The sequence below is a fragment of the Lissotriton vulgaris genome, chromosome 1_1 (genome assembly GCF_964263255.1).
Source record: "Lissotriton vulgaris chromosome 1_1, aLisVul1.2, whole genome shotgun sequence".
NCBI lineage: Eukaryota > Metazoa > Chordata > Amphibia > Caudata > Salamandridae > Lissotriton > Lissotriton vulgaris.
Window position 1 is genome coordinate 537,135,413 of NC_141685.1, and position 15,528 is coordinate 537,150,940.

General features: G+C 45.7%; 1 protein-coding gene across 4 annotated transcripts in view; it reads right to left on the reverse strand.

The window, feature by feature from the left end:
• Positions 1–2,967: 2,967 nt before the first annotated feature.
• Positions 2,968–15,528, reverse strand: part of FNBP1L (formin binding protein 1 like) — a 659,713-nt gene continuing 647,152 nt past the window's right edge. For 2 of the 4 annotated variants that reach the window (XM_086953916.1, XM_086953915.1), the window contains exon 15: positions 7,715–9,958. In XM_086953916.1, coding sequence (XP_086810042.1) covers positions 9,951–9,958 — 8 coding nt within the window. In that variant the 3' untranslated portion in view covers positions 7,715–9,950. Of the gene's footprint in view, positions 3,087–7,714; positions 9,959–15,528 lie in introns of those variants that run through there. The other 2 variants (XM_086953911.1, XM_086953913.1) reach the window with 2 other exon arrangements.

Genomic DNA, 15,528 nt, shown 5'->3' on the forward strand with positions numbered 1-15,528 from the left:
AACACTGCCGCTCCTGCCAAAGCTCTAAAGGACGTAGTGGCAATGTCCATGGCACAGTCTATGATCTCCATGGAGACCGCTTCACCTTCTTGGAAGGTCTTCTTGGCTTCCAGTCCTGATTCTGGAGGAAGCTGATCCAAATAGGGAGCAATATCGCACCACAACTGGCGATCATATCGTCCCAGTATCGCCAAAGCATTGGCGGCGCGAACCAGAAGGCTAGCGATGGATGAAAATCTCTTGCCTGTGCTATCCAACCGACGTCCATCCTTATCAGGAGGGGCCGTTAAGGGTGCAGAAGGGTTCCGTGACTTCCTTTGCGCTGCCTGTGAGATTACAGAGTCCGGCCTGGGATGACCTGTCAGGGCAGCCGGTCCATCCTCCGGCGCTTTATACTTCTTGTCAAGGCGCGGTAGCACAGGGACTACCGTGGCAGGGTTTTTCATGGTCTTTAACCCCTCCTCCCATATATGGTCCACAATCGGAATGGACCTCGTAGACTTACGGTGAGTGTCTTTAAAGTCATACAAGAAACAATCCGTTGTTTGCGCAGGCAAGACCAACTTAAATCGGCCGGCTGCACGTTCCATCAGTTGGTGAAAACTACCGATGTCAGCAGGAGGAGAATCGCCTAGGTCCTGGTGTGGCGACGCCTGATCCGGGTGGACGTAATCATTGTATTCATCTCCATCCTGATCCGAGTCCGGACGATTATCGGAAGACACATCCGTTTCATTATCATGATCCCTATCCGGATCATCTGCTGGTTCAGACGGAGTCTGGGGCAGTGGCCGCTGTGGTTGAGGAGGAGACTGCACCGGGTGCATAGGTGGGACAATTGAAGAGTGGTCCTTAACTGGAGTTGATGGAATAGATCTTCTCAGAGCTGGGCGCTCGGCCTTGGATTTATAGTCATGCAACATCTTGTGCAGGTCATGTAGGAAGGACGTCGGGACTGAAACCATGCCCTGTGATTCATATTCCCTTGGCTCATCAGTTTGTGGGTAGTAACCGCCACCCTGTTCATATGCTTCCTCCGAGTCAGTTTCTTGACTTTTAATGAGAAGTTGCGAAGGGCTATTCGCATAATCAAAGCCATCCTGACCGTCTCCCTCAGAGTCCTCCTGGTCTAGCAACATTGTGGGAGGTAATGATGGCACTCTCCTTGGGGACGTCATTTCAGGCGTGATCCTCGTAAGAGAAATCGTCACCCTCCTCTCTGCAGCCAGTATTGTAGGCTGCTCCGTCGATGCCGGTGAAATCCTCGTCTACGAGATAGGAATGGAGGAAGTCGTCGTCGACGCCACCGACGACGAGCCCGCCGTCGATGTCGAAATCGTTGTCGTCGTTGAAGCACTCGTCGACGACATGACCGTCGTCGACACCATCGTCGACGGCGTCGTCGTCGTCGATGTGCCCGTCGTCGACGTCGGTATCGCTGTCGTCGCCACCGCCGTCGACGGCTTCTTCGTCGACGATGTCTTCACCTTCGTCGACGATGTCGTCGGCATACTGTCCGTCGACGCTGCAGTCGTCGAGGTCTTCTTCGACGACGACGGCGCCTTAGCCGTCGACGCTCCCGTCGACGAGCCCGTCGAGGGAACCAATTGGATCTTGGGCTTCATTTTCGTCGTCGACGGAGCCACCGTCGACGATGTCTTCGTCGTAGAGGACTTGGAACTCCTCTCAGACGAATGTGAAGAGGGTTTCTTGAAGGCTGGGTCTGTCTTCTCACCCTTAGGAGGCGAAACCAGTTCCGTCTTGCCCGACCCACTGTGGTGGGGGGAACCTCCTGAACCCCGGCCATCAGACTCACTGGGGGTCTTCCTTGAAGCCTTAGAGGGGCGCCCAGTAGAGGAAGAGGGGGAACCTCTACCCCTTTTCACTGACCCTTTAGAAGAAGCGCAGGACACTGATTCCTCCTCATCACTGGAAACTGCATGTTTCCTCTCCTTCTGCCTCTGCAACCATGTCAGAAGCCTTCCAGCACGATCTCTCAAGGTCTTGGTGGAGAGAGTGCGGCAAATTCGACAGTCCTCTGCCTTGTGATCAGGATACAGGCAGTAAATGCAATCCTTGTGTTTGTCTTCCACAAACAGCCTCTTCTTACCACAGGTGGAACAGGGTTTAAAAAGGGCTTTTTTCTTCTCAACTTCAGCCATTTTGATGAAGAAAGGTGTTTCCTGAAGAATCTGAAGAAAAGTCTGAAGAAATATCTATAGAAATGAGTTTAAAAGAGTAGAAATAGAGCAGAGCTCAATGGAGACTCCCTAGCACAACGTGCGGTAGAAAATCTGAGGCTCTGAAGTTCCTTCAGGAAGGTTCTAAGGGTGAGGCTCTTCTGATTGGCTGACGCCTAGAGTTTGGTCTCTTTTACAAAAAGAGGCTGATATGTTACAAAAGGGAATGAGGCCTAGGCCTTTCCTTTCTCTTTTGTACCTACTACTATGATATTTTTTTTATTACCGAGACTCCCAGTCCGACGACGGGGAATGATACAAAGCATGGGAATCTATGAAAGTTCCAATACTGGGGCAATCCAGCCTTAACTATTTCCATGAAACCACAGGTCCTTGTTTATCACTGTAGAGGTCTGATTAGCTCCAGAGAATGTATTGATATACATCCAAATAGTTCATTACATTTTTGCACAGATAACGGCACTCCTTGCCAGCGCTGGAGAAAATATATAATTATTTTGCTGTACTTTTAATTTTTGTGGAGAAGTTTTCCTTCTCTGCAAGAACATCACTACAGGAGAAATCCAGAAGAAAAAGGTAACGAAGAACAAGATGACCAGACTTAATCCGAAGTCTGGTCATCTTGTTCTTCAGGTCGACACCGGAATGCATTGTTCAGAAATGTTTCAGCACTCCTCGAAGTGAAAAACACAGTTAAATACAGCTTTAGCACCTCATTGGCACACAAGCATCTTAATGCACTACATGCACAGGAGTTCACAGCAGGCAAGAGGACGCTGATAACTATGCTGGAAACCTTTTTACAGGAGGAACAGGAAGCCATAGATCTCTTTGATCAGTCTGGTCTGTGGTAGTGCATTGTTTACTGTGCAGCAAAGTCATCACCTGCGATGAGCAGAAAAAAAAATCAAAGAACACAAGAAGATTTTCGAACAAATTATTTTTTTCAGTTATCAAGTCCGGTCATGTTTTGTTCTTAGATGACAGTTTTTTTCTTTTTTGACACACCATTGTCTAAGTACTGTGCTTAGCATGAGCAATAGTGAGTATTGTGCACCATAACTGGTAAATCTGAGGCCTTCACCGAACCATAACTGACCTTTAACTACAGTTTTTTCAGTGCATTTTGGGTTTTATTTTAGTTAATGACGTACCTACAATTCATGCGCTATAGGTGGGACTCCGCCGGACCCAGCGCTCACTCACCTTCAGCCGTGCACTGTGAGGGTTAGCTGCAGGGCCAGCCTGGCACTGAGCTTAATTTGCTAGATGCGAAATGTCATGAAGATTTATCGAACTACACAAAAGTTATTACTGAATGACACTTTTATTACCCTGACAGGGGTACTTAACACTTAACATAACCAACAGAAAGCTAAACCTGCTAAACATCTGGCAAATTGTGAGCAGATTAATCAAATTGTGGCAAATTTGTTAGCAGATGAACACTTACTTGGGCAACCTCGAAATCTCCTCCACCTTTAGCGGGCAAGAATGAAATTAAGAAAACCAAGAATAGGCCAAACATGCTGAACTTCTGCCAAATGTCATGCAAATCCATCTAATGTTGCTGAAGTCACGAGTAAACCAAAAATGTTTTGATCTTACTTTTATCCCCCCCGCTCCACCCCCCCATCCTCAACCCCCCCCCCCCCCCATCACCCCTCCATTGGATCTGCAAGAAACATGAAATACCTGTACTGGGTCTAATAGTGAACTGCCCAATGCATTTGAGGCAATTCTCAAACAACTGAAGCATGTATTGCCCCCTTTTTCCTACTTCGCCCCCCTCCCCTCTTGATGAACTGCCACAAAACATGACATAGCAATAGAAAAACAATCCTTCAAAACATTCTACAAATTTTGTGCACCTTTGTCACACAGTATATACCCATAGTCATACACAGCTTAGAGAGTAAATCAGTCGGACAACGCACTCAAATTTTTAGTAGCAAACCCCCCCCCCCCCCCCCCCCCCCCGCAATTTAGCTCTAGTTGCTCCTCTGGTGTAAATATGAGAGTGCATTGTCTGGAAATAGGGTAAACACTTGAGGCAAGCGTGGCTGTGCATGTTGAAAGCTGTATGATACTTAGTTTACAAACTAGTAAAGTTTGGATTGCAAGTATATGTTTAACGAGGTAAAGGCTAAGTGCCCCAGATGTGGTTTGCAGAACCATGTCTCAAAGAAGGTTGTGTCTGTTGAAAATCTGTGAAAAAATGTAAATTTGTGAAAAATTGTAAAGCCAATCTTGACAATAGATTTTACACTAGTAGATAGATGTCTGGCTATTTACCGCTGTTAAATATTTGTAATACAGTATTATAGACAAATTCTATGTACCAAGGACATTTATGCGGTGTGGACATCCATTTCCTAAACTTCACTGAAGCTGTGACCAACTTTGATGTGGATCAACTCAAACTCGTGCTGTAAGCCTAACTCAGTTTGCATGCCATATTGCTAATTTCAAGAATGTGTGTGGCGTATTTTACCAAACTACAGAGGGTTCTCCATAGGACTTGGCAGATCTGTCAACCTATTGACTTACATTTAAGGGGTCATATGAACTTTAGGAGAGGGACCGCATGTACAGAGTACAAACTTTTTGGAAGATACTCAAAGTTTAAAAAGGTGCAGCTCTATTAAAGACTACAGAGGCATTTTGTTTGTTAGGTGGGTGAATATCAGTAACAAGAGAGTAACATCCATCAAATAGGATTGATTTCACATATATGCTAGGTATCCAGCATACGGTCAAAGGTTATATCCATGGTCACTGAATTATTTGTAGAAAAGCGGGCACTTGCTAAATTACTTCAAGTCCACAAACTCCATAGGACTCTGCCACAATGACTGGATTAGGTCATGAATGATGTCATTTAACAAGTCGTGAGAGATGTAATATGAAATGTTATTAGCAGTGAATGAGGGAGCACAAGTTATAAAGTTAGTTCACTAAACTTTAACTGACAAATTTGAGTATTTTTTTTCAGTTTTTAAATGTAAGCCTTTTGTGTGTGTTTCGGAGGTGTATATATAGACCTAATGTGAATTATTAGGACTTGAGAGTTTGAGTGTACCAGTGATCTCTATTTAGTACACACAAGGCTGCAACCGGTTTATGGGGGATAGGTGTATGAATTATTTTTTGATAGCAACTGAGGAAGGAGGAACTCCAACAGCTAAACACTATGGGCCTCATTACCATGCTGGTCGGAAAATAAAGTGCTAGACTCCTTGTCAGATTCTGTTCCGACCGACTCACAGTCATCGGTTCTGCCTGACCGATTATGATGCTTCCGAACACTGCTCGGAAGGACTCCCATTGACTTCAATGGGAGCCTGTGGTCCGACCGACAACAGAGGCTCCTATGGGGAAAATGGGTGTCTGTGGAAAAGCTTGCACCCTGTGGCAGGCACCAAATGGTGCCTGCCACACACCGTGCATGAGTAAACAGTGAGTCCCTTGGGTACTGTCTCAAATCCAAACCGGATTACTCAGGACAAAGGGGACCTGTTAGGGGCCCCCAAAGTCAGTTTCCAATTGCCTTTTTGTGTCGGACAAACTGAGTCGGCAAGGGTGTCGACACGCAATAGGTCAGTCGGAAACGAGGTCCGTAGAGGTGTACGAATCAGCTCCGACCTACTCTGATTCTCCGAATGCCGGTCAGAACTGATTCGGAATGACCGAACAGTTTCCCTTCTGACCACGAGCATCATAATCGGTTGGTCAGAATTGTTTACGAACGAGTCGGGTGGATGGGGTCCGAGACGGTCTAGGAGAATCAGACTGTGGGGCAGAGACTGACATCGTAATCAGGCCCTAAGTTTCAAATTGATATTCAAGTTCCACTGACCATTCGACTTGCACCCTTAACCATTAGAGTAAATGCAAACTAGAGGTGAATATATCGCCTCGTAAGGTACTGAACCAACAATTCTTGCTTTCTCGTTTGTCCCTCCTGTATGGCTCTGACTGAAGTTCTGTCCTTTCCTGCCAGGTCATCTCCAACCCTACTCTTTGTCTCTTTTTCCATTTCTGAGATTTTGCTCTGGATATTAATCCTTTGAAAGGTCACTTGCGGTTTTTTCTTTTATTCTAATTTGCCTTATCTTTACTTTGCTTCATGTATTCTTATCTAACATCTATATATCCATATATCCATTGCAGCAACTTAGCCACACTCCTTGGGCCTTGCCTTACTACTGGTGTTAAGACACCGCCAAATTCAACCATCATCCAATCAACTGTTTGCTTTGATTGTTTTACCAGAAAGTTGTGCTGTCAGCAGGTGGAAACAGTCTGGTGAATATTAGATGCTGCGGTTTATCTCTGGGTTAAAACTCAGCTGACACATAATAAATATCAACCAACCAAGGATTTGGGCTTGTTCAAGGGGCTGAACCGAATTCTTGACATTCTGATTCTGTGGGATATAGTGGAAGCCATTTGACTGCTTGGGGGAGGGAGGGGCTGTTTTTCCTCCAGCATCCTAGGTGGTTCTATTGGGGGCACACTCATCTAAGAGCATCTACAGGAGTGTGGTAGCCTTGGAAACTTTCTGATGCTGGTTTCTGAGGACTAGTGTGCCCTGGGGGGCTATTAGGCACTACCGGCACATGCCAGGCCTGGGAGGTTGTGGGTGGGGTGGATGGGTGTGGGGGTTGACTGAAAAGGCAGATCATCATTGCTCTGAAGGGATATTCTCGACACACAAGTTTTCCCGATTTTGTGAGAGCTCCCACTACTGCAGTCTTTGAAAGCATAGTAGTAATCTACTGCAGAGTCCACAGGGTCTCCAAATCTACATTTATGTGTTGGAGTGACTGCTCATGGAGACCGCAGACTAGAGGCAGTCCAAGCACGGGCACAGTAGTGCACTGCATCTCAGTAGGCTATTGCTGTGCAAGTCACCAGAGTGATCACCTTCATCTGAGAAGGACTGTGACAACAGGAACGACCTGTTAATAGAAGGACTTCTGGCGTCCTAACTCGTAACGTTAAACATTTTTAGGAGGTTACTGTTCCTCCATCCACCTTTATAAATTATCCTTCCCAGGATAGTGTTAGTATCACAAGCACTGCTTAATTTGAGCCACTGTTTGTCGGTGGGGCTCATCAGCACAAATGTTTGGGGGCCAGCACTTATTTTTCCTCATCAGAAAAGAGAAAAACATTAAAACGGGAAAGGAGGAGGAGGGTGAGACAGAAAATCCATCATCAAGGGAAATGGCAGGGACCAGCAAGAGTGAGATAAAGAGGCAGAGAGTGTATGGTAGTGCCTTAAAGAGGCCTGGGGTGGATTCAAGACTACGCAGCCTTGTCATTCAGTGCACCTCCATTTAATAGCCGCGGGATTCTGAGCAATGCTTTGAGCACCGGCCCTTTGAAATAATTTAAGCATTGGTACCAAGGTATGACAGATTATATTTTACCCTCAAAGCAGGAGTCAATCCAGGCATACTAATAGTGCGCAGCTGTGTTCTTAAACTCAGACAGTAACGCCAGTGTGATCATGAGAAGTTATCTATTTATTTCGTAAAAATATTCTCAACAGAGAACACTGTTTTAAACAAAGCATTGACTATCATAGAATCCTTAAGTACACAAAACAGATTTAAAAAAAGCACTGAAAGAAAAGTAAATTTAAGACAACTCACATGTTCCAATTTTCAGAACACAGATTTATGCTGTGCAAGTACAAGTTTTTGAACCACCAATATTCACTGAACGTAATAACCCTAAAATTGGGTTGTATTTTATCAGTACATGAATAAAACATTCTTTCAAGTGGACCAGTTTACTTTTACAAACCTATAGCAACCTAGGAAAACATTACTCCTCAGCAAGCAAGTTGGACTGTTGATATGCAAAGAGTGGTTGCCGAGCAAACATGATGGTAGCAGAAACATACACCATCTGCGTGGACCAGATCACTTGAAACTTAAGACACATACGTTTTAGAGTTTTAAAAAACAAGACAGAAAAAACTACGCTGTCGTAGTTGGTCAGTAATGAGTACAATCACATTATATAAATAACCCTGTTTACAATATCCCAAATCTAAAGTGATAGTATTTTGCTATCGCTCCCTCCTCCCCTTATAGTACACTGTCAGTGTTGTGATAGTGGCATACTTATATCTCAGGAAAAACACTTTCACAGAATTGCAACTCTTGGTTTTAGTTTCACTGATAGTATGATTACAGGTAACACTGAGAAAAATACTCTGAAGACATTATTACGACTCCTAAATATCGATTCAAATCCTCTGTGTTCCAGGCACGGCTAAAGAAATAGGAGCTCACAGAGGTTTTGTATCTTGAAAGGATCGAATTCAACTTCCTGTTCATTACTGTAGACTAGCTTGTAAAGGTGGGAAGAGACGAGTGAGTCACGTGGTCCTTGCACACACTAATATTTACATGTACAAACACATTCTAACTCCATTGTTTACAAGAAAAAAGTGCACAAAGATAATTACAAAGTATTACAAATTAAATCAGGCTCAAAGAGAGGAGCTTTTCCCTGTGGTTGACTACTGCCTCACATTTTAGCCTCCAAACCCAAAATTAAGAGACAATCAATAGTACATTCTCCCAAAAAATCACGATAATAAAACATTCATCAAAGTAAAATGCATACACATACGATGCACCACTTACCACAGATGTTAGATCTCTAGAAAAGACACAGTGAGAGCTATTGCCACAGAGGAGCAGTCAAAGAAAGTCATACTGATTCGGAGCGATAATCGAAGTTCTTGTGGCATACTCTACTGGTAGCATTGGCAATCAACAGTTTGATTAGGCACTCTAGTTTAAGGCAGTGTCTGAACGGCAGCTTGTTGATATTGAAACAGTCCATAGTCTTAAAATGGTGACCATTTTCCACGTGGTGCCGGGGATTATGTATTTCTTGAACAGGTCTCTTCCAGACCGAAGTGCTGAAGACGATCATTGATCCACATTGGTATTTTGACAGAACTGCATGCCGGGCCAGAGTGGAGTTCTCTTTTTTTAATCAATAAACTGTCTTTGTGATATAGACCATAGGTTGGTATCTCCTACTGAGGATCCAACAAAGGAATGTAATGAGCTGTATCTAGATGAGTAGGCAGAAATAGCAGCAAAATAAAACTACACAGAAACACTGGGGTGAAAAATTAGTCCAGGTGATATTACAAATGAGTTTTACTACAGAATTATTGGGGTGGAAACAAAAGTTGAAAGTCATGGAAGCATGCGAGATAGGATGTTACCAGAGAAGTTTTGCTAGACAGGCCGTAGCAAATAACAAGCAAAGAAAAGAAAAAGAGTGGGAAGTCATGGATGCAAGCGAGACCGGAATATAACTTCTGGATCTAGACATGCAACAGGTTATTAGGGCGAGTATGAAGGTGGCACAGGCAGACATTCACAAGTTACAATAAGGCCAAATTAAAATGATATGGGATGAAGATAATCCAGCAGACACTCAAGGATTGCATCGAACATTATAAATTTCAAATTAGGTGACTTTGTCCTTCACCGTATTTTCCTTTTTTTGTCTGCGTGTTATGCAGTAGCAGCTTTGGCATGTTCAAGGCAATACATGGCAATGTGAAAGCTGTTAGTGAATAATGTATGTCTGCATGCCTTCCATGCACTCTGCCACTCTCTGAGCTCCACAGCCCAAACCCCATTCCCTAAGAGCAGCTGCATGGAACTGCCTTCAACATCTCGCCCATCTCATCAGAAACCCTCTTCAGGAACCTGCAGTCCAAGAGGAAAAAGAAAACAGCACAGTTATGAAAGCCCTTTAGAAGAAAGTAGAAGCCCATTCATTAACAAGAGCCCAATTTCAAAAGGATGGATGCATTTTCATAGTTTATCATGAATAAAGCTACAATTTCGCCACAGAGGCCATGGACTTTGTAAATTTCACTGGCATACGTGATTTTACTGTAACTTTGGTTTCTGTGTACACTTCAATTTAGGCCAAAATGGTGCTGAGGCTATGACTGAAGAACACAGAATACCCCAGATGTTGCAAATACTTGTGCCAGTTTCTTCCATTCTTCCTTCCATGGGCTAAGGAAAAGGCGGACAAGCATCTTCTGATGTGCATGCCTCCCTGTGCACAGAGATGTTTCTGGTTGCACATGCATGTCAGGAGGAATCATTGAATAGATGATGCAGCCTGCAGGGGGGCATGGGCAATAAGACATTGTTAGGTTGTGGGGGCAGAGATCCAATAGACCGAGGAAGTTGACGTCCACTGAAAGCTGAGGGACAGAGACACACTGGAGCCTGAGAAGGCACATAGCCACTGATGGGAACGGAGGACCACAGGGAGACGTAGGGGCAAAGAGCCATTGGAGACAGCAGGGTCAAGGACCACTGAAAGCCGAGGGGCAGAAAAATACTGGAGCATGAGGGTTGGAGGAAGTTTGGATCCCGAGGGAATTGAGGCCACTAGAACAAGACGGTCAGAAAACCAAAAGCACTTCAGGGGAGAGAGGGGAGTATTGGAGCATGATGGTAAGAGGAAATGTTGAGAATGAAAACCCCTGGAGCCTGAGGGAGCCGAGGCTATTGAAGCAGAGGAGCTGAGGCCATTAGAGCCTTATAGGCAGAAATCCTGCTCTTAGGGGAGAGAGGAGTATTGGAATCTGAGGAGGTAAAAGACATAGTGGGGAGGCAGAGGAGCACAGGAGCATGTAGTACAGAGGAGCATAGTGGGAAAAGAGGACCACTGAAGCCTGAGGAGGCGCATGACTATTAAAACATAAGACAGAAGCACTGGAGCACAAGGCAGCAATAATTGGAGATGGTGGGATAGTGTACCAAGAAGACCAAGGTAGATGAGGGCCATTGGACTCCGAGGAAATCTCCAATTGTGAGTAAATCCTATTTTAAACTACAACTGGTTTCGCCATTAACAGATATCTAAACCTCCGTTTTAAAATGCATACCAGTGACTTTTACCAAAGAGCCCCAGACCAAAGATCATAGCTTTAATCATGAGTTATGAATGATTGTTACAGCAACATGGTGTACTGAGACACAGTACACATTAATGCACTGTAACATTCACATTGCAGTTACATTTGCACACCTACAAGTTAACATTTTTGTTTCACCTCCAAGAGAAATTTCTTATTGCCAAAATGTTTCATTCAGTGACCATTTATTTTGCTAACTTGAGCTCTGATCAGAATTTAGCCCATTTTGTAACTTAATGTGCAAATTCCATCCTACGAAGAGTTGATTTTTATTCAATAAAGTGATCAAACATGCAAATTTCACCCTTGCACACCACCAGCATAGCCACTAAAAAGCTTCAAACCTTTGCATGCATTTAGTGTAATCCAGGACGCACATCATACTGGAAATTGTTTATCAAACCAGTCCTGTTAATATGCACCATTAAGAGCAACTGGCACAAGTACAAACAGAGCGAATAAACCCTACTTATAATAATACAAGGTGTTCAGTGAAACGTCCACGTATATCACTTTTGGGCTATTACGGCAAAACAAACGGTGGTTTAAATCCATCTCATTCACATGAATCAGGTCATATGCCCAATCTGAAGTCTTAAATAAAATGTACATGTAACCTAAAAAAAAAGCACATAGCGGGAAATGCTACGTTGGCAGCATTCGTTATGCATACTTTGCCACCGCAATGACCTCCCTCCGTTAGCTCAGTTTTGGGCAAAGTACTGTTAGACTTGTTGTGAATATGGAAAAGTCCAGCTGAGACCTTTTCTATTTTCATCACGTCTTTGCCTACATATTCTTTTAACTCTATTAGAAAGTGTAAGGTTTTAGACACACACATAAGTGTTCGCATCATGTGTGCCTCCTATCTTGGCTGACATATTTCGGTTTATATTATGGTTGCTGCCATAATGTTATGGACGCTTGATGTGAAAGTTTACATGTTTCTATTGCTTTAGTTACAGGGGTAAATTATCTACATGTAAACCTAGATGACACATTTATCACCATAATTATTTTGTCTCGTTGGGACTTTAATGTCTTCAAACTTATAAACATGATAAAATCGGAAATCAGATAATATAAAACCACAGGTATCTGATCATTAAATGGATTTGCATCAGGAACTATCAAGCCAGAGGTCACGCAGGTTTGCCGCAATAACCAGCTTCAGTCAGGGGATGATCTGCGAGTTTTCCAGAGAAGTGGCCTTCAGCCCGGCACAGCTAAAGAATAACTAAAGTGCTATTTAAATTGTTTTTTTTTTTTACAGAGAGAAGGTATGCAGTGTGATCCCTCTTAAGTAGTTTATTTGTATGAGCTTGTTGTATTATGCTTTTGCAAAATTATTTTGACCTAGTAAGAGATAGTGTGTTAGGATGCTAGGAACTGGTTAACCATGTTAGGAAGGTTCATATTGTTTTCGCTGGCCATGTCATGCAATGCTGCATTTATTTTTTCATTTTGTGCTGTTGCCTTTCAATGAACTTTATGTACTAGAAATGAGTTTAAAAAAAATAAACATTTGAAAGTTTTGTTGCATGCTTCTTCCTGCTGGTTTGAGTGTGTTCTTCATTTAAGAGTGTTAAAGTTCCATTGTGTCCCCAAACTCATCTAGTAGGAATAATCATGACCAGAAAACACCATCTGCACAGTACTACTCAGTGGGTTGTGTATGGGCCGCAGGCCAACTGAATTACTAATTTGTAATACTGCAGTGAACTAAATTTTTCAGCTGTGCAGCTTTGAAAAATAAACTTTTGATAGATAAATGGAGTGTCATGTTTTAGAAGGCACGGTAAATCATATGCATAAGACTACTTTTTGATCTTTGCAGCAGCCTCTATTTTTCAGAGGAGCTGGCCAACAAGTCGGTGATTAAATCCAGGACTCTACAGATAGTGGCTCCAACTGCAGCACCTTTAACACGTGCCAGCCAGCAAGTCAATGCCCATCCGTAGTCCACACCAGTTGAGTACCAAGGCTGTTAATATTGAAAGTTAGATGACTACATTGCTGGCACCAGTAGCAGCATAAAAGGCTTCGATTCAGCACAGACACTTCACTTTGCAATCATGCATCAGCCTTTGGCTCATTGGGGGGCGTGCTAGCTGGCCAAGATGGTGGCTGATTGAAGCCTGAGCTCCGGTGCTGCCCAGGGGTAAACTCCTGTTTTCCGCCACCTGGAGGGACAGTCACACCAGCTGGGGGTCGGATCCTGCTGCTGGGACCCCCCCGGAGACATCAGTGGAAGCCTGCGGTAATTGCGAACAACGGAGCCCCCCGTGGATGCCCCGGACTGCTGCGGCCTTTCCCCACAGCTGAAGCCGGGGTCTAGGGTGCGGGCAGAATCCAGGCCTGTACTGGCGAGAGGGAATAATCGAGGCGCCCGGTCTCGGGACTAGCGGACACCGACACCGGAGCAAGCCCTGAGTGCTGGACGGTGGCCGTCTCACAGAGCTGTGCTCCGGCACACTGGTGCCGGTGGCTGTGGATGTGGCGCAGTGGACGGCCGACGTGGGCTGGGTTGCCCGGAGGGCCTGAGCGAGGCCTAGAACTGCGGGAGGTGCTGGACTGACTGGAGGCAGAGGTCGGCAGGGATTCAGTGGGACCGGAGAGCGAGCTGAGGCGTGCGAGGCTCTCGCAGTCGGTGCCTTGCGGAGAAAAGTCCCTGCGCTTGTAGATGAATGGTGTGGGGGCTGAGTCCATCGCATAAGGGGATTGACTACTCCACCTCCCTGCGCTGGTCCTCATCGGTTTTCTTCCTCCCTTTGACCTGGATCGGCCCTGGAGGCCAGCGGAGAAGACACGTGGGGACAGCCCAGGAGATATCGGGACAGAGTCCGTGTGGTTAGGACGGCCCGAGTCCTTGGAGGAGGCCTCCCCCCAGATCGGACACAAGACGGTGGGTGAGCCCAGGGCAGACGACTGCGATTGAGAGGCCCCGGAGACGTGGGATCGCTGGGGGAGGGGGCGCAGAGACCCCTATCGAGACACGCGGCCCGAGACTGCGAAAGGCTGGTCAGCGACTGGCCGTAATCGCCATGGTTCGAAAGGGAGCGAAGACACTGGACAGCCAGGATGGCCTGCCAGGGATACAACAAGCCCCGGCTGCAGGGAATAACGGAGCCTCATCCGGGGCTGGGGGGTCAGACAGTGCTGAGGGACAATAATTAGACAAACTAGATCTGATACTGAAAGAGATCAGAGAGTCTAGAACGGCGATGGAGCGGCAACTCGGGACTCTCACTACCAACCTGCCACTGCTGAGGGCTGATCATGGTAAGCTGGCAGACAGGGTCAAAGATAACGGATTCACGTTTGCTGACCTCACTCCGACGGTGTCGGGCCACACGATGTCGATTCAACGACTGCAGCAGCAAGTGACATCACTACAGGACCGCGCGGAGGACGGGGAAGGCCGCAACCGGCGCAACAATATTCGCGTTATTGGCTTTCCGGAACGCTGCGCGGGGACTCAAGCAGCGGACTTTATGGAACAATGGTTCGAAGGCAATATCGCGGCAGAGGGCCTATCGTCACATTTCTGCGCGGAAAGAGCACACCGCATCCCCACTGGGAGACCTAAACCTGGACACCCACCTCTCCCCCTGATAGTATGGTTATTAAATTACAGAGACAAAGATGCCCTCCTCCAAAAAGCGAGAGAGAAATCCCTAATACAATATGAGAATTGCCGCATGTCTCTTTATCCGGATTACACCAACCTAGTACAAAAACAGCATTCTTCATACCAGGAGGTGAAAAAGAGACTTCAAAAGGCCAAGCTGACCTACGCGCTACTGTTCCCAGCCCGGCTGAAGTTCGTATATGATAAGAAGACGCATTTGTTTGAGAGCCCGGCCAAGCAGAGGAATGGCTGGACGTAATGGACATTGATGGCAGGTCAGAGGCCTCTTGGAATACAATTACCGACAGCACGGAAAACTTGCTGGATCCGACCGGGAGGGACAACCCTGCGCTAGGGAGGAGACCCGGGAATCGCGCCCCATCGAAGGAGAAGCAGCGGGAAGAACAGCTGGACGTGGTCGAATTGGTGGGCAGCTTTCGGGAGGAGCAGGAGAAAATTAGCACAGACACAGAGGACAGCATAATTCACTCTGACTCGAAGCATAGCATGGTCTTATTCCCCACTGTCACACCAAGGGCGGCAGACGACTTATTGGACAATTGAAGAGATGCGGAGACCCGTTAGTACCGGTTGAAACGCTTGTTGACATTTAGTATCCTTTTTTTTGGATAAATAATTTATACTTGGAATCCGGGGGGGGGGGGGGGGGGGGGGGGGGAACTGTACTTATCTGTATCAGGGGGGTG